This window comes from Hesperophylax consimilis, chromosome 27 (genome assembly GCF_061612785.1).
Source record: "Hesperophylax consimilis isolate HC1 chromosome 27, BYU_Hcon_1.0, whole genome shotgun sequence".
NCBI classification, from domain to species: Eukaryota; Metazoa; Arthropoda; class Insecta; order Trichoptera; family Limnephilidae; genus Hesperophylax; species Hesperophylax consimilis.
The window spans coordinates 10,135,571-10,156,541 of record NC_142862.1 but is presented as its reverse complement, the minus strand read 5'-3'; the positions used below and the strand labels follow the sequence as shown (position 1 = coordinate 10,156,541).

The window sequence follows — 20,971 nt, the reverse complement described above, 5'->3', positions numbered from 1 at the left end:
TGATTAGGTCAACATAAAACCATAGCCGAACTATTCGCTAAGTAAATACTCTACTACTACCAAAGAGTGGAGATGTTATGTCAATATTAGCTCATCTCAATGTCGAATTTATGAATCTAAATTGATTTTGCGAATTTTTCGTGAGTTCATAACACCAAGTGCGAATTTTGAATGCGTCAGTTTAAACAAGGAGCAAATAATGAAATTCCTACACATCTATGCACTTGTAATATACATGTTTTTAAAAGTAATAGAGAATTGTCTGTCATAAATACACATATATGTATTCGTGATCGTTTCATAAGTTAATAACCTATTAGATTATTTCTAATGATCCACTAAAAAAGATTACTACGGTTGATGCTGTTAAAACACTTCAAAATTGCAGTCAGTGGAAGTACGCACTTTTTTGGTAAAAATAAATAAAATAGACTTACCCCGCTACGAGCTTGCAGTATGTTCTCTCCGTTCTCGTTGACAAATCCATTGACACACAGGTAATTCTTCACGCAAATATTTCCTTCTCCAACGCATGTGACGGTCAACTCTGAGTTAACATTGCCCGACTCCTTGAATCCCTGTCCAGCGATGCCTGGGGGATGGGGAAGGTTGGATCCTGAATGCTGTTTAGGCAAAGAGGGCTGTTGAGGGAAGCCTTGCTGGGTCTGTTGGTCCTGTCCGCAGAAAGGTCCACTGCATCCGGAAGCAGTTGGCTTAGGGAAAGGCTGTTGGGTCTGCTGCCCTTGTCCACAGAACGGACCACTGCAACCAGTCTGGACTTGTTGGTATCCGGTGGTAATCTGTTGTTGTCCTCCTTGGTTGCAACCGATGCCTGAGCATCCTGGTTTGTTCTGGCTGAATGAGGTTGTGATTTGTCCTTGTTGTTGACCCTGCTTTCCTTGATCATATCCAGTAGGGATTGGTTGTTGCTGACCAGGTTTATTATATCCGGTAGAAATCTGTTGCTGGGTGAATCCAGTTGTAATTTGTCCTTGTTTTTGACCCTGCTTTCCTTGATCATATCCAGTGGGGATTGGTTGTTGCTGACCAGGTTTATTATATCCAGTAGAAATCTGTTGCTGAGTGAATCCAGTTGTGAGTTGCCCTTGTTGTTGACCCTGCTTTCCTTGATCATATCCAGTGGGGATTGGTTGTTGCTGACCAGGTTTATTATATCCGGTAGAAATCTGCTGCTGGGTGAATCCAGTTGTGAGTTGCCCTTGTTGTTGACCCTGCTTTCCTTGATCATATCCAGTGGGGATTGGTTGTTGCTGACCAGGTTTATTATATCCGGTAGAAATCTGCTGCTGGGTGAATCCAGTTGTGAGTTGCCCTTGTTGTTGACCCTGCTTTCCTTGATCATATCCAGTGGGGATTGGTTGTTGCTGACCAGGTTTATTATATCCGGTAGAAATCTGCTGCTGGGTGAATCCAGTTGTGATTTGCCCTTGACCTCCTTGTTGACTGCCACATCCAGCGCCTCCACAACCCGTTGGGAATCCAGTGGAAACTTGTTCTTGTCCTTGGAAGTTATTTCCTCCAAATCCAGTGGCGACTTGTTGCTGCTGGTATCCACCAACAACTTGCTTGTTTCCTCCGCAGGATCCTCCCGCTCCTCCGCATCCTCCTCCGGTTGTGGAAGATCCTGAAATTTGGTATGATGCACTACCACCGGTGGGTTGGCTGATTTGTCCATTGAGGAAAGGATTTTTGTCAAGGTTCAAAATGTCAAAGCTACCTGGCTTAGCAACTGATCCAGATTGGAAGGTCAGAGAGTTCGATTGAGAGCATCCAGACTTTCCGGCTCCGCATCCTGAGCCTGAGATGGCTCCGTTCAAGAAGGGATTTCCTGCAATATTGATTCCTGCCCCACCACCCGTTGAAGAGGATCCAAACGTTGAGAATGATGAAGAGGATCCACTGTGTGATGCACCTCCTTGCTGTTGACCTCCAGCCAAATGAACATTTCCGCTCAGGAATGGGTTTTTAGAAATATCTATTCCCGCTGCTCCTGCAGAAAATCCCGACGATCCACCAGCCCCTCCGGTGAAACCGGACGCTGCAAACTGTCCATTCAAGAAAGGATTGTTGGAAATATCAATAGTATTGCTGCCTGCTCCTCCGATACCGGAGACCTTGCTTTGGCTGCTGAACGAGCTTCCGAAAGGACAAGTGCTTGTACCACAAGGAGAAGTAAACGGAGGAGTTCCGAATGAGTTTTCTTTCACCCATTTGAGGTAAGTTTCATAAGTATCCTTGAAAGGAGAGTCTTTGGTTGCCCACCAGAATGGTCCGTTTACTGGTAAATTGGACGCAAAAGCAGAGTTGATATCTGCGGCTTGCAGTGCAAACTTCTTATGAAGTTCTGCTGGATCAATGTTGTCTGGGATTTCTCCTCCATGTAATCCGATAGCAGCGGGGTTCCCAAACTTCTCGGTGATCTTTCCATTTTCTAGCGTGACTCCCGCGCAGCCGGTGGCTGATGAGCAGCCCTTGTATGAGGCGTGGGTTTGGACGACGGGTTCAGAAGCCAAGCCCTGGCTCCCGAAGCCGGAGGCGAAGGAAGAGCCGAAAGATGACTGGTGATGAAAGCCTGCGGATCTGCTCCTCCTGGGGTGGGCGGATAGAGCGGGGGAGGCGCATAGAAATAGCAACGCCACAGCGCGCAGTGGCAACATCGTGCGGCTAATCTGAAACAAGCAATACAACTAAATCAGTTACAATCATTTTTTAAAAACTAATGTGTGAAGTGTTCTATTTGAGGCATACACAATCAATAAGCAGAGTAAATTATTAGTAAAAGATAAAAAATATTAAAGCACCCGAAATACTAGTACATTATTCTTGGCAGTAGAAATGAACACCTGCTGATTCCGCCCAAAACAAAGTGGTAGGGCACCCTTCTAGGAGGTTAACACTTGTTGATGTCATTACTTTTAAGTTTCTTTAATTAAAAACTAACTTACTCACCAAATATTGATTCTATTGATTTAAGAGTGACGTCATTAGATTCAACAAGAATGAAAACATAGTAATTGATATCTCACTCGACCTAGTTTGAAATAATGTGTTTTTTTTTAATTCCCACCCTCTCCCTCCCTTTAGAGGGGTGTTTTACCAGGCTTTTTTGTGTGAGAATTCTGTAGATATTCATTTATACTGCCGAGAAGAATGTACGACCAAGTTTAATGAATACACGAATTTTGTCATCTATTGAACCCTGCTTTACCTGTAAGTTAGGAAGACAATTTAGATGTTGTTCAAGTATAATTCAACGGGGTCCTACAGAAGAGACACAGAGGTCATCCACAAATGATTTGGGTGGACCACTTAAAGAAAACTGTCAGCATTGAATCTCTAAGAGTAATTGAAGATCACGAAATCAAAGCAACGTCATTTGAAGAAGATCTTAAGTTCAGAGTTGAAAGTCAGAAGACTGCAATATCGATCTATGAACATTAAGTTCAGAGTTGAAAGTCAGAAGTCTGTAATATCGATCAATGAACATTATGTTCAGAGTTGAAAGTTAGAAGGCTGCAATATAGATCTATGAACATTAAGCTCAGAGTTGAAAGTCAGAAGGCTGCAATATAGATCTATGAACATTAAGTTCAGAGTTGAAAGTCAGAAGGCTGCAATATAGATCTATGAACATTAAATTGAAAGTCAGAAGGCTGCAATGTCGATCGATGAACATTCAGTTCAGAGTTGAAAGTCATAAGGCTGTAATATCGGTCTGTGAACATTTCGCTAAGACTATCGGTGGAGAAAGCATTTTATTTACATATTGATAAGTCGTGCTAATGGTATTATTATTTTGAAAATTTGATACGTTTCGGCATCAAAAATATCTGCCGAAATCAGAATCAATCAACGCCAAATTCACTAATAGATTCTTATCAAATCACTTCTGCACGAACTTTTGAAGAGGGCAGATATTTTGATTTATAAGGCTGTATCAATTTGCTGAATCAATACACGAAATAATTGCTTATTCAACTCAACGATAAATGTTATAACACGTTGTCGGCTTGATATATTTATTTGATAAACGTATTGAAAAACTTAATGCAACAAAACCAAAATGAATGTAGTTCCTGCACAAAACAGATTGTTAATATAATGAAATGTAATTTTATTGAAACTCTTATTGCCATCATTATAGTGGAAAATGTTTATTGTGAAATCATAGAGGACTATGCTAGTGAATGAATCGTACCCACAACGCCTAGATGCTGACCTGACGCTTTTGTCCACTCACCTACTAACCGTTCATTTTGTAAAATCGCTGTGCGTATGCTCAAGAGTAAGTCTGACAAAACTTTTTGGAAGAATTTTTAATTTTTTTTGTTCTCACTCAATGAAGAGTAATAAATTTTGGTGACATCGCATTAAAGTCCATAAACTATGGCATCCTCAATTTGTAGCATATTTTGCGGTTGAAGGAAGTGGAGAGGGAAAGGAGAAGAGGTAGAAAAAGGTTGGGATCCAATTAATAAACACTGGTTACATTGCACGTAGAAAAATGAATATCGCTAATTTATTAAAACTCTCTTCAAATTATTGATAATCCGACTTTTATTAAATTCCAATTATATCAAGTTCCAATTATATCAAGACACTTGTTCACGCGCCTGCATTTGCCTTCATAGTAAACAATGATGAAATGCTTTAATATTACGATTTTTATCAACATGTGTTCCGACATTCGTATCTTACTAAAAGTTTATCAGGAAAGCTATCGATTCATTCCTTAAGGGCCTGAAATCTTGTTTTTAACCGGATTACGAATAATTTGAAGAGATACGCAATAAATTAGCAATAAAAGTAAGTTAAACTTTAAGATGTTTTGTTGTATAGCTATTTTTGAATGTTTCATAATGAAAAGTTGGTGTTTTTCCTTGTAGATTTATGTAAAGACTTATCTTCGTCTCTAGAATGTGATTATATAATGAAAATGCGATGCTTATCCCTTAGCTATTGGGTAATGTATCTTTAATTTGGTAAAGAAACAGAGTTACCACACAGCGGGCTTCAGTCAAAGTAATGTCATGTATTTTTTAGCCATACTCGATTAGTCTCACGACTTGCCCATGGGCGAAAAAACTTTAAGTGTGATAATTATCGGATGCTTTCTCGACTCTAGAATTCACACTAACTACTCTTTGAGCGAAATATTTACGTAAGAAGGAGAGGATTTTAAATGTATATGAAATTGAAATGTAACTGGGCATGAATTGCAGCTCTAAATGCGCCGATTTTTTTAAATATTAATCCCCTACAGAAGGCCCCGAAGAAAACAATTTCTCTCAGGAAAGGAAGGAGGAGAAGTTCTGGAAAGGAAAAAAGGTATGAGGAGTGAGTAAGAATCTTGGGGTCAGTGTGTCAAGGAGTGTCGTATGAATCCATCCATGCAGTGCAAGACGATGGGTCGAGAGAAAGATCAGCTGGAGAAGTCAAAGGTTCTCCCCAAACTGGCCTCTCCCGATCCGATCCGCCACAAAGCTGGTTGGCAGGCGCATCCGCTGACAAGATCTGAACACACCTCACCCTGTGAACCCGGGCACCCCTGCTAAGTCACCAAACGAAGCAACGCACTTGAGATGACCTATGGAGTTGGTTATCCAGTAAATGGTTAGCACAGCGAAAACCGTTCATAACGATAAGCGTACACGCATTAGAAGTGTTTCATAAACCATGTGATAAGATTCTAGACACCATAATCGTTTATCGTGCAAACAACTTTTTCAAAATAAGATATCGGAATATTTAAAATCTAAAACAATTTTTTTTTATTTAATTTTTTTAGTAATCTACTATCAATATCTTATAATTAAAGTCATGCAGTGAATTAAGTAGATACCATGTCGAACGGTGCTTTAGTAAAAGTCACCGCAAAAGTTGTCACCATAAAGCTAATACAAAATGAATCTAAGAAAATAGAACGAAATTTTGTCACAATTATATCACATATCACAATTTCCAGGTTAAAGTTTTAAAATATTATTAAGATAACCACCATATAGTCAATATTATATAGTTCAATATATAGTTGGATAATTAAAATATAAGCAGGTCGTCCATGGAATTTGATATCTCTGGAATTGCCCACAAGTGTTTACCTATATTTATGAATTGTTTAAAACCGTCCCATGTGGAAAAATGAGTATTGATGATTTGTTGATAACCTCTTAAAATTATTCGTAATCCGGTTAAAAACGGGATTGCAGGCCATTTCCTGTTGAACTTTTAGTAAATTCATAATATAACGGAACACGTTTTTATGTATCAATATTTTAATGTTACATTGAGATAAATCAATCCTCTTTTACTAAAATTTTAGCAAAAAAACTCACATTTTATTCGTTAATGGCCTGCATTCCCGTTTTTAACCGAATCACGAATAATTTGAAGAGGTTCTTAATAAATTAGAAATATATTACAAAATTACAAAACAATTTCGTATCAGTTAGTTTTCCCTGTGTACTTGCATATTGATTGAAACCACTGAAGAGATAATCCCTAGAAAACTCATGTCGCAGATTTATACTAAACGTTTCAACTCCTAGGCCCCAGACAGACTGTAGAAATTGCTCAACAAATAAATAAAATAAAAATTGATTAATTCCAGCAGAATTAAGATAAAATTGAATTGACACAATACACTTCTATCGGATTATCTGATGCAGTGTTGGAAATAAATACTTATTTACATAATCGACATAATTTAGGATGGGTACCTTCAGATAAAATGCATTTCACAATAAGTATTTATCGATATAGGCGGTAACTGAACTGTAATTTGTATAGTTAAGATACCATTTGCGTACTAAACGCTGGAATTGGTGTTACGCAATGATGACAAGTCAGAGATAATGGCTTGTTTGAATGCATAGTGTTTAACCTTTAAAATCCTCAATTACGCACTTGGAAAATTGTTTATAGAGGCCTACGAACGTATTGGTGTGAAAAGGATGCCTTGTTTTTGTATTAGAAGGTTTTTTTGTGGATATTTATTAAATTAGGTATTTGCTGGCGTCCGCCCGTGGCTGTTTCAAATCAAAGCTTTCGAAAATAAGTATAGTGTAAATTAAAAGACTTTTTTCACATATGATTATCACAAAAAGTAGTATAGTTGCGGAATGTTCCATGAATTGGTAGATTCTCACAGTATCGCCCCGGTTAAAGACCAAATTTCTGAAGCGAAAAGTTACTTGAAATTGCCTGATTGGGGATGCCATAGTCCCTCTGGTTTCGGGCAGTTTTGACGCTTGTGCGCTATTCACATGGAGTTATTATTGTAAAATTCATTAGACGATCATCGTGCCAAGATTTAGAGGTTTAGATTTAGAGGGCAAATAAAAATTAATTTGATTTGTGATGATTTTTTCATCAAAATTATAATAAATTCACATCTTTTGTTGGTACCTGATACTTCATCCTACACACTATATAAAAGTGGTTCGATAAAAATGTACATACTAGACCCTTATTTCAATATCCTTCCTCTCCCCACTTATTTTAGCCCGAAAAATCACTACGGTCGTAGGTTTTTAAATTCATCACCATTTTAATAATATTTCTACAAGCTAACTATAAATACGAAAGGGATCATCTTTTTGTAAGTAATCACATTTAATTACACTTAAGTAATCTCACTAAATTACACATAAGTAATCACATTTGATTGCACGCAAGTAAAAAAAATTATTATACTTAAGTATTCTCATTTAATTTAAAACATGTAAATAATCGCACTTAATCTCACGTAAATAAACACATTTAATTACATGTAAGTAATCACATTTAACTACACGTAAATAATCACATTTAATTACACGTAAATAATCACATTTAATTACATGTAAATAATCACATTTAATTACACGTAAATAATCATATTTAATTACATGTAAGTAATCACATTTAATTACATGTAAATAATCACATTTAATTACATGTAAGTAATACCATTTAATTACATATAAGTAATCACATTTAATTACATTTAAATAATCACATTTAAGTACATGTAAGTAATCACATTTAATTATATGTAAGTAATCACATTTAATTGAATATATATAATAACATTCAATTATATGTAAGTAGACGCATTAAATTTCGATAAGTAATCACATTTAATAACCGCAAGTAATCACTTTTAATTACGCGAAAGTAATCACATTTTCATTGTGCATAAGTATTGCAGTTTTGAATAAAAAATGTTAAATTATTCTACGTTACCTGTGTTTTAACAACACAAACTGAGTTAATTATTGCGCAATTAATAATTACATTTTATGACCATTAAAAACTTTTAATTATATGTATGCCTACCTGTTAGAGTCAATCTCCGAGGAGTATAATTATCATGACACATAATATTGTGAAGATTGCTATTTAGTTAAGAGTAGACATATTGTAATATTTCGCAGCATCTATGATCAATAGCGTGTGGAAAGATGGGCCTTAGATAAATCTCTGTAACGTGGCAATTATCTGAATTTATTACTTAAATTTGGTACTTCTGATATAACGATATAAATTTGATAAATACGTTTTGGCATGGTGATTGTTTTAATACTGGTAATAGGAACCTACTTGATGTGCCAATTATTTATGGTTATATTAGCGAAGATGTGGTTTATAAGGAGGACGTTTGTTTTTTGTTTGTTGTATATACATTCCTGTTATTGGATTTTTAAAATTTAAATACTGCTTAAAACACGAATGGAACAGAGTACCTGAGGTATCATATACTCGTATAATGAATATTCATATCTAGTCACTAAAAACAGCTAATGGCATTTCAAGCCGATTTTCGATTCTGACTGGCGGTCTTACACAAGATGATGCTTATTTTAAAATATTTTTAATTAAGTATTGGATTTGTTTTTGGCAGGTAAATATGTAGCTCCCTTGTTCATGATGGAAACGACGCTGTCCTGTAATATGTGGGATGATGTTGTCTCTAAACACCAATTGAGCGTGCGGTAGTCACACAAGCTACGGGCAATTGGGACTCTTGGTAACATAAAATCTTGACGTCCTCCGTGGTTGAGGGGTAAAGCTCTCGACTAGTAAGCCGTAAGTCGCGGGTTTCAAATCTAGGTATGCGCAAGTAAATTTTATTTGATTAATTTGTGTTATTTCACAATTTATTCATTTAAAATAATCTATAGTATACGATATAATAAAAAGTGAAAAAAACTATTTAAAAAACAACTGACATTACATTTTTACAGAAAACCTACACAATGATCGATGATATTCAGATATACAATGTTGCAATTTATTTATGTACTGTTAATTTTTTTTTGTCTTTTTAATACTTAGATACTATATTTTTGTATTAATAACGATGCTTACTATTGATGACCACCTTAACTATTTATAAATATTGTGTATTTAATTAGTAAATAGATTAGCTCCCCAGTTAAACCCGAGATTTCTCTACTAAATGCGTAATTGAAATGTTTAATGCATATCATGTATAATCGTGTATTTACTTTATATATGCAAATAAAAATATATACTTGCGGCATGTTCCAGAGGAAGATACTCTCAGTATCGCCCTGGTGTAAGACCACCATTCAGAATTGAAATTTTGCTTGAAATGGCTTTGGCCGTGTTTGGTGACCAGATCTGAATAGCCAGGTACTTCCTTACCTTCATCTTTCCCATATCCTTCCCCTCCCCACTACTTTCAGCCGTCCATTATACCCCAATTGGCGATGCCATTGTCTCAATGTCTCCAGAAGGCTGGGAGCAGTTGGGACTAGTTGTCAGTTCTGCGGTATCAAATAAAAAAGTGTTCACGTTTAAAATCAATATTATCTTGCTAAGTTATCATTTCCCAATAAAACATTTTTACAATGATGGATAATTATTATTAATCAAAGTATTCGCGTTAAACGTTTGATTTCCGCGTTAACTGCTAACGTGTTGCTAATTTATAATTGATACGAGGAACGTGAGATATCTCAGAGGGGTCAAACCGAGTCAACTCGTAATTCTATAGAAACAAATCAATCATTAAGGCATATCCACTGAAGATAGAATTATTATTGCATCTGTTATAAACAAAATACATAACAAATTCATAATTATTAATGGAATGCATAAAATATTTGTTCATTCTCACCTTCATAAGTTAATATTATAAACTAGGTTTATTATTTAATTATTGAAGACAATATTAGCGATTCTTAAACGAAAATCAAAAATCAGAAAAAGATACGTTCGCATCTAGGATTTGAACCCGCGATCCTCGCTTTGTTGGGCGCAGGTCCTAGCGAGGATCCTGGGTTCATGTTCTATATGCGACCTTTTTCTGTCTCTAATTTTCGTTTAATAATTGCTAATATTGTCTTCAAAAATAAAATATTACAATTTGAGGTTTTACTCAGCAAGTTATTCCAAAAATGAATAGGCTTTGTTCATTAAGATGAACTCATTTTCAAAACTTTAGTTATCACTAAATTTAAGGAATACATTTGGTAAATTAAGAGTTTAAATTAAAAAACAAGATATTAAATTAAATTTTGTGGTAGTGGATCTTTTGCAAACCAATTTGTGGTAGTGGATCTTTTGCAAACCAATTCGTGGTAATGGATCTTTTGCAAACCAATTCGTGGTAATGGATCTTTTGCAAACCAACTTGTAGTAATGGATCTTTTGCAAATCAATTTGTAGTAATGGATATTTTGCAAATCAATTTGTGGTAGTGAATCTTTTGAAAACCAATTTGTGGTAACGGATCTTTTGCAAACAAATTTGTGGAAATGGATCTTTTACTAACCAATTGAAGCGAAGGAGAACTTAAAATTTGTTTAAAATGTGTAAAAATGCTTTTATAGATATTCAAGAATTTTCCCACAGCACGAGAAGATACTGATAATTAGATAATTAGAGATATCGCTTGCTTTTGTTCACTGATTTGAAAATTGGAGTGATTCATGCTTTTTTCCAAAGATCAGGAAAAACATCTTCTTTGAGGAATTTGTAAAATATAATATGAAGTGGATAAACGAGATTTTCAGCCCAGACAGATTCATACAGTTGGATACAAATTTAATAATGGTGGAATGGCATCTGCTCCTCTACCCTTGAATTTAGTGATTTCATTGTGTCGAGTATTTCATCTCTTGATCCCAACAAATTATGCTAAAACATTATTTATAACATTCCAAAGTTTGTGACACAAAACATATAATTTCGAAAACAAAAAAATATTTGTTATAATTTATTGTATTATTTTTGTCTTGTTTTCATGAATCTTATGTAAAACTACAGTTGATGAAAAACGTCAAAACTTTATTAATACGTAACTTTAATAATTACGTATTGCTTATTAAATTAATATAAACAAACATAAAATATAAACTATCTCGTAGATAATTCCCACATTATCGGTTTTAATAACATTTTATTGGGTATAAACATCAATACATACCTAATTAATAAATATTAATTAACAATATTTATCATCGTCATAACTCATTTTGATATATTAACTTATCAGAATGTTGCAAATAACCAATATGCAAATAAAAGCGTGCGTGTTTTTTTTCTCAATTCACTTAATTTTTGTGATTTCTATGAAATAGGCAGAACTCAGTTTACGAATATAATAAAATTATTTAAATTCTTACGAGTACCTATAAATCCTTTATCAATCGACCGTGCTAAATACCATGGTGGGAACCCAAAGCTTCGAACCGCTTGACCAACTACAACTCAATTTATTACTGAAGCTGTTTATCTGTATTTTTAAAATAGAATATGACGAAATAATGTACGTATCAATGTATCAAATTTACTGTCAGAACTCAAACAAAGCTCTATAAAAAATGTTTTGAGCAATAATTCAAGGTTTGTGGAAAATACGATAATTTTTAGACGCCATTGTTTTAATTTTCACACGGAGTTTTATCAGAAATATAAGTGAGATTCTATTGTTTACATGTGTGATTTACTTTAAAAAATATAAGAAAATGATCAAAAATATTATATTTATGATATCCGTATGCCTGCCCATTCGTAAAAAAAACTTTGTTAAATATCTTTGAAAAATTGATTAAATACTTTTTTATTACTACACTTGAGTAAATTGGAGAATTCTTTGGTGAGAAAGTTGATACTTTGGTCTCGGATTCAACTCCAGTATAAGTAAGTGATGGTGACTCCATGGAGTAATGATTTTTTACACGTGTGATTTTGATTCAGGAGTTCCGTTTCTACCCAATGCAAAATTCTATTGTATTTTGATTTGAATATTTTTTCCCAATATTTGAACCATGACAATATAACTTACATTTAATCAATTTTGATTTGAAAATACAAAGAAATACACCGTAGCAGAGAAAAACTAAAATATGAAATGCTGTTCTAACTGCCAAAAATTTCAATGAAAATAAGATTTTTAGAGACAAATCACGCTGATGGATTAAAAAACCGAAAAACGAAATATGAAGTAAATACATTTATATAACTAGGAATACTTTACTAATAAATTCTCGGGAAAAACGACAAAATATACCGATGCAACAAAACAGAATCCATCGAAACAACGAAAAAACGCATTGATTTGACAGGAAAAGCTTTAAAGGGGCAATATTATTAATTCATAAAAACATGAAGAAAACACATTTGTGTAGCAAGGAATATACTATACGATCATTATCAAATTCACGGAAATATTGAAAACACATTTATGTAACTAAGAATATGATATACGATCATTATCAAATTCACGGAAACATGAAGAAAACACATTTATTTAACTAGGAATATGCTATGCGATCATTATCAAATTCACGGAAACATTAAGAAAACACATTTATGTAACTAGGAATATACTATACGATCATTATCAAATTCACGAAAACATGAAGAAAACTCATTTATGTAACTAGGAATATACTATACGATCATTATCAATTCCAAGGAAACATTAACAAAATACATCGATATTAAAGTAAAGCTTAACATTGTCAATTAATTTCACCAAAACAACGACAACCTACTGATGTACCTATCTGCTACCTAGGTAAAAAAAAACTACACAGGACACGATATCCTCTCCAAACCAAACAAATATACTCTTCCGCAATCAAGACAAATGTACTGACGTACATAAAAAATCTTTTGCAAAGACTAAAAGAGGACAATTTTATTATTTAGCAATGGATTTATGCGATACCATAATAATATATTCAATGGATTTAAGAGATTATTGAATAGGTGGTAACATTTTTTGTATTTTAATTAAATTTGCCTGGTAACAAACACATTATGAGCAAAAGTTAATTAAATACCTACAAAATTAATTCTATCAAGGTCGATTGAATATTAATATCTTATTAATCACAATTGTATAACATTTTTCCGTAGCGTCAAATATCACAGATAATTTAATTGAATACTTTTTTATTTCATAGGTGTCATCAGGGTATCAAATTTCAAATGAATGGACTACGTGTGTTCGATGATGTCATAACTATTTTTTAATGCGTCACAAGAATCTTAACCTGTTGATCTTGTCTTCAATTTGACTTGTAATAAAATTCGTTTTTGCTAGGCGAAAGGAATGCAGGTAAGACGTGTAATCATTGTAATATTTAATTATTGAAAACAATATGAACAACTCTCAAAGGGACTCAAATCCAGATAATTCTGTGAATCTTACTAGGACCAACGTTGTACCATTTGAGCTACTGATCTCAGATGTCAAGTAATGAAACACAACTATTTTGTACATATTTCTCACAAGCTTGGCAGCTCTGGATGTAGCAAAAATTGCTCTTTGGAATTATTGCAAAGTTCTCGCCACAAAATGTTTGTAAAATTTTATTTTCGGTAAGTTATTCTATTTACATATTTTCATTGCGAGTTGGCTTTTGTATTTTCAATGATTAAGGCGATGCACCACGTCATGTAATATTTGAAATCGGGCCGCTAACAATAACGCTCCTTCTGTAGATGACGTCTGTTTTGATTTACGCCAAAAGTGTAATTTATTTTATTTTGCGAAGCTCAGGCACAAGTATTTTTTAATGTTTTACGATCATTATCTAAATAACTTAATTTTCCACAATCTCTAAATAGTTAAAATAAAGTCGCTATCCGCTTCTGCTTGTTTGTGCGCTTAGTTCTTCTAAACTAAGCATAGGATTTTGATAAGGTTTTTATCTCCATTTAGAAAATTTCATCCGGAAGGTATACGTATATAATACATGCATATAATATTTATGGAAAGTTCAGAAAAGTCTCCGAACACAGCCGGGTAAACGTCAGCTAATATACAAAAAGGAAATTTTTAACATTAAAGCAGTTTTTAAATGCCTGATACTTGAAATTTTTTCTGGGACTTTAAAAAGCTTGATCATTTCAACGGCCAAGACGTTTTTCACTTGCAGTATTTATAGCACCAAAAATATTTCAAAGAGATCAAATTTTCAAACAAAAAACAATAAATTTTGCATTACTAACTAGGTAATATTAAGTGTAGCTAAATTATAGAGTATTGCTATCTTTAAATGTATCTAGATCTAATGTTTACATATTCTTTCAAAAAAGATTGTCTCAACTAATTGGTTTCTTTTGAAAATACTGCCTTATATTATAACACGTTATTTTGGTTAAGTTGTTTTGCTGAATCTTCTCTAATGGTAAATCCAAAAGATTTCAGTATTACCCATATTTATAGTGAAGAAATCATTTACAAATCGTTGCGAAAAAATGTTAAAACTTATTCAATCAATGTTTTTAGGTTATTTTCGCCATAAAATGAATTTAAATGTGATCATTTAAGTGAAAATTGATTTGAATGGTGCCTTTATTTGGTATTTTTATGGTGATATTATACGTTTGGCAAACTCCACAATGTCCATTGGTGAATTGGAACGAATTAAAGTATGGCGATTGAGGTCGTGTTAGAATTTTGATAGTGTTTTAATTAAATTAAAAATCTAAATATTTCACATTTGGTAGATGAAGGTTAAAACTTGGAAGTCATTGTTTTTGTAATATTGTGAAAATCCTTTAATATCTCTTAAACTCTTTTGAACTCTCCCGAACACTTCTGCTTTTATCACAGTGCACAAAGATAAAGATCAGTTTTTTATAAATACACTTTAATACCTTATTTATTTCATTTCTGTTAACAGTAAGTTGAAGTTTACAATCAACTTATAATAACGTATGTAATATTGAATTAAGTTGGGTATCATTTAACTTAACAGTTGTTCGTACAATTTCTCTTACAAGTATTCATCCTAGACTTGTAGAAAGGTCAATAGATGTCGCACATAAAAAATAAAATTGATATATTTATCCAAGACACTTGATTGCATCTAGTTCGGAAAGAATCTTAGATAAAATACATAAAGATAGCATCCAATAACAATATGCATTAAGAAAATGGAGATAAAACATTACCAACAGGTAGTTCGAAATAGAAGTATGATACAGTTAAATGAGGTCAGTCGAATGGGGTCGAATTAGGTCAGTGGTAAAGCAAAGCCCCAGTAAGCCCGAGGCCCTTGGTTGTGACTAACTAACTCCAGGATGTGACCAAATATTTTTCTGATTTTTGTCTTCAATGATTAAATATCTAACTGGTATGATTTTTGTGCTCTCATTTGAAAATTTTCATTTCTTTAAATAATAGATTTTCATTCCTTCAAATAAATAGTCCTTAGTTTTTCAATTCTTCAGCTCGAATTCCTTCTTTTAGCATAATTATAAGCGGAAAATGATGGGAGCTCGACGCATTGGACCACTTATCATATAATACCTACACTTTATCGTGGTAAATAAAATTCTGGAAGAATCGAATTGGTATCTGGCAGCAGCCACCAACATGCTGTTTCAAATACTGGTATAACTGGAATGGTTCTGTGCGTGGTTGTATATCCCCGTGAAATATAATGCGTGAAATGTGAAATCTGGTTCAACGAATTTAAGTTTCAATTCAGTATAAAGTGATAAAGTAGATTAAAAATAAAAATAAAAAAATTAACTTTTGATTGTCTTTTTCAAAATTGGAATTATAGTTACAAATCGGATATTATAATATATTCACGGGTCTGCGTTTGTTAATTTATTAACTATTATGTGGTGTTCATAAAAAAATAATTGGTTTGTCTATTATAATATTTTCACATCTAGTGATTATACATTATGAAGAAAAATGCAGGTGCATGTGTTCCGATGTATTAGGAATTTACTAAAAGTTTATCATGAAATGGCTTGCAATTTGAAAAGATTCTTAATAAATTAGCAATGCTCATTTTACTCCATACCGTAAGTATGCATTTTCACTAATATTACATACAAAGATAGGTAGTTACATACAATCAATAGGTAGTTGTTCTTGTAAGTAAAAAGTTGTCGGCATTCTTCAACGTTTTTTGTTGTCAGATTCTCTTTCGTAACGAATCATCGGGAAGGTTATGTCATTACTAAATATTCATGTAAGTACTGAATGCTGTTTTTTTCCACCATGACTAATTCGCGTTCAATCGAACAAGAAAGAATTTGATTCTAATTAATTAATTGTGGATAATTGATTACTACTGAAATATTTAGTTGCGGATGCGAATAACGACGAGATTCAATAACAATAATATTATTTATAAAGAATTGATCTGTTGTTTACGACTGAAAATCATCACGATCTTAGAGATATTTTTCTAGATCGAGCCTTTTTCGTTGAACGTTGAGCCGTCATATGTACCTGTGAAAGTATAATCATACGACCTCCACAGTCGAAGGGTAAGGCTCTCAATCACCAATCTGGAGGTCAAGGGTTCAAATCCCGGCGTGCGTAAGTAAAAATTTTTGATTAATTTCTGTTATTTCACAATTTATTAATAAAAAATAATATAAAAACAGTAAATAAAAACCACGGTTGGCGTAGAATTTTATACAATAATAATTTCTCGTCCTCATGTGTTTTAAAATTTCCAACAGAAATTAAAGCCGCTTTTTATACCAATAATAACCTCGGTAAACTTTTAATTAACTCAAAGGATAAAGAAAATAATTTAAGCCTTTCTGGCATCTATAAACTTAAATCTAATGATTGCGAAGCATTTTACATTGGTAAAATTGCAAGAAATGTTCAAACGCGGGTAGTTGAGCACTTGAGATGCTTGAACAACATAGGTTTTTCGGAATTTGCAACACATTTAATAGATAAAGATCACTCATTTGATAGGCCTTCAGGTATTGATGTATTACATAGAAACGGGATAGGTCTACGCCTCAACAATTTAGAAGCACTCGAGATAAAAAATCCCTTAAAGTCAATAAAATCAATTTATTAAATAAACAATTAGATTTAACAAACAGCCCCATTTTAAATATATTTCCATTCCCTGCACCTATGTTTACCCCCTCTAAGTCTTCCACTTCCACCTAAATTAATATTCTCTCTCCCTCTTCCAGCTTAACTATAAGTACCCATACACCTCTGTAATTAATTTAATATGTTTTTATTAACCCTGATGAAGGTTCGGGTTGAACTGAAACCGGTTGGTTATAAATATATACAATAAAGTGGTATTCAAACAAAGTTATTTTATTTTAATTATTATAATTATGTATACCCACAAAGTGTTTGCTACAAGTGAAAAAAAAAATAGTGTTTCCGCAGCACGTTTCAGAATTGAAGATACTCCCAGTATCGCACTAGTGCAAGACCAACATTGATTGAAACGGCTTTAGCCGTGTTTGGTGATCATATCTCAATAGCCAGGTACTTCCCTACAGTATTCTGCTTCTTCATCTTCTTTCCCTCCCCGTTACTTTCAACCTCACAACATACCCCAATTGGGGGCCCAATAGTCTCACTAGCTAAAGACGTTTGGGAGCATGCTCGGTATTGGCACTAAAAAATAATAACACTAATTTTTCACACATTTTGCGTAATTTTGATATTAGGCTCGATGCGCAGTGGCCTTGGTTTAGGCTTTCTGCTCAGTACGTGTTTGCGGAAGTCAAACGAAAATTGGCGCGAGTTTGTTTAAGGTGATTTTTAGACATCTCGATAAGTTCAATGACTATTTAAACAACAAAATATCATCACGAACAACTTTGTTTGCAATATCGCGAAATATTGAAAGACCTTACAGATATTTAAAATACAAGCAAAAGCAGTGCATATTTGATAATAATTAAATTATTTATTTTGAAGTATGACATTCCAATTTTTCGTAAAACGTTGTGAGATTCATGAAAGTGGGGAAGAAGAAGGTAACGAAGTATTTGACTATTCATACAATTAATTTATATTCAAAATGTGGGAAACCCCGCTTAGAGCCAGGAAGTACGCCATCTTAATTCGGAGTATATTCGTAAGGTTGGAGGAAGTGGGGATGAGAAGATGTTGAAAAAACACACGGCTTTGCAGATATTTTTTTAAATATAAACTCCAACAGGGAAATAATTTCCCTCAAGGCCTATGTCATCTTTGGGGATGCTGTGTGCACGGTCTTTTTTAAGGAAAGGAAGGAAAGGAAGTTCTGGGAAGGTTAAAGGGTTGGGTAGGAATCGATGGGTCGAGAGTCGAGAGAAAAGTTGGAGATGTCAAAGGGTCTCCCCAGAGCAGCCTCTCCTGATCTGACAAGCCACGCAGGTGGTGGGCAGGCGCATCATGAACACCCGGGCATCCCAGCTAGATCACCAATAGTATCAAACCACTTGGGTGACCTATAGCCGTGGCATTAGTTATCCAATAAATGGTTCCCGGGGTGGCGGTACCAAAACCCTCTCAAATTGATCTGGTCACTAAACATGGCTAATTCCATTTCAAGCAACGTTTCGACTAAGAATATCTAACACACTTACCACTGTATCGTTAATAGGGTATTTTAGAAAAAAAAATATTACTAATGGAGGTATTTTTTATGTTGACGAAAAATTTCTTTAACTAGTTCGTTTAAATTAGTGTTTTTGTCGGCGTCAACTTCACGCCGGGCAACATTGGTGACAGCCGTTTTACCAGCCAATATCGATTGGAAGCCAGTTGGAACCGTTCCAGAAAGTTAGATTTTTAAATCAATAATTAATTCTTCTTCTTCTTTATGTGCCGTATCAGGTCCCCCCGACATTGGCGATCACTCTAGAAAATGTCTCTTTGTCTTGCGCTGCCCGGAATAGCTCCTCCACACTTCTAATGCCGGTCTACTCTCGTATATTTCGCAGCCAAGACATTTGTCTCCTACCAGGCCCTCTGCGACCCTCTATCTTGCCTTTCAATATTAACTGGAGCAAGTGATACTTCTCCCCTCGAAGTACATGACCCAGATGTGAAATTTAATTAATAATTAATTAATTAATCAAAATTACACATTTAAGTACAATGGTAAGAATCAAAATGATCATCTTTTTGTTTGTAGAAATACCCCATTAAGCGCTTATGATTTAAATTGTTATATTTTTATTGATATGTTATGTAAATAACGCATAGGTAATAATATGTACAAACAATGTTTTCTTACACATTTGTTCAATGTCTATGTTTATTTAAAACTTGCGATTTCTGCAAACCGCTTTTGAAATCCGACTGTGTCGCCACCTTTGGCGACGGATCGTGCCCATTTACCCGGCACTGTCTTCCCGACACGTGAGGTCGCAGGTCACTGGCGGGTCGCAAACAGGTCACCGGCGGGTCGCGATTGTCGCCCAACCACGCCAGGTCGCGCGCGGGTCATCCCGGGTCGCGGCTAATTACTAGGCGCCAAATGCCAAGAGCATCGAACAGAAAATTCCTAGAACTGTTATCTACGCCGATTTAAATTAAAATAAAAGTGATAATGGCAATTTACATACAAGGCCTCTCGACTCCTGAACGCAAGACAGGTAAAAAATGATTACAAGCTCTAGAAGCAATTTTGACACTTGAAATTTTTTTATCAATTTCACCAGAAGCAAGGAAATATTAGCTTATTTAGGGTACACAGACACGGTCTCAATACACTTCTATCAGTTTACACATTCAGTGTATGCAAGTTATCAGTGCCACGATAGGAATTACATCAAGTATTCAAGAATACGGTCTACAAAAGGCAATTAATTTATTTAATTCATTATTCCATTAAAAAGTAATTCGCTCCTGAGAATACTAAATTAAGTAAAGGGCTTAAAAGTATTTTAACTTTGAAGCAGAATTTCGATTGTATCATAATGAAATTTTGCAAACCTTTTTTTTAGTATTTCAATAGCAACTCAGTAAAGGCTAGCAAAAAAATTAAATAACAAATAGTTTTCAACTAAACAGATAAATAACCATCTTCCTTTAATTATTTTTAATCATACTTTCGGCCCTTATTGGGCAGATGGCGAAATAAATGTCACCTTATAAAAAAATCCATAAAACCGATTCACATAAATTGTACAAAAGAGTTGCGCATTACCCATAATATATTACCTAGTTTATTTGTCGTAAAAAAAGACAAATAAAAAATGTTGTCATAATAAAATAACTCCCAAATTCATTGCTATGTAAACACTGAATAGAAAAAAAACGTAGAAGTGTGATCTATACCAATTCGACAGAAAATAAAACTGTTGGCGCCAATTTACATAACAGCTTTTAACTCGAATCAAGACAGTCAAATGAAATTATTATTAATTTATTGTTTAATTTTCGTGAAATCGACAGCTTACATTTTTTTCAGTTTGTACATAAGTATTATATAGCCAAAATAAACCAATTATGGATTTCCTCCTTGTGACTTTACCTCTACTAAGACAACATAATAAGGAATAAGTAAATTAAATTTGTAAGAAAGGAATATGAATTCAAAAATTTATACAAAAAAAAGATTATATAAAACGAAAAATTACAAATCAATCATTTATCAATACATTTATAGTCATGGAGAAAAATAAACAATAGAGACATAACATTATTCACAAACCATCAGAGAAATATTCTTTTGTGGACCTCTTGTATTTG

General features: G+C 33.9%; 1 protein-coding gene across 1 annotated transcript in view; it reads right to left on the bottom strand.

Annotated features, from left to right (window-relative positions):
* Positions 1 to 20,971, bottom strand: part of scaf (inactive serine protease scarface) — a 73,286-nt gene that overhangs the window by 37,061 nt on the left and 15,254 nt on the right. Inside the window, exon 2 of the mRNA XM_089648153.1 lies at positions 438 to 2,690. Coding sequence (XP_089504279.1) covers positions 438 to 2,678 — 2,241 coding nt within the window. The 5' untranslated portion in view covers positions 2,679 to 2,690. The remainder of the gene's footprint in view (positions 1 to 437; positions 2,691 to 20,971) is intronic.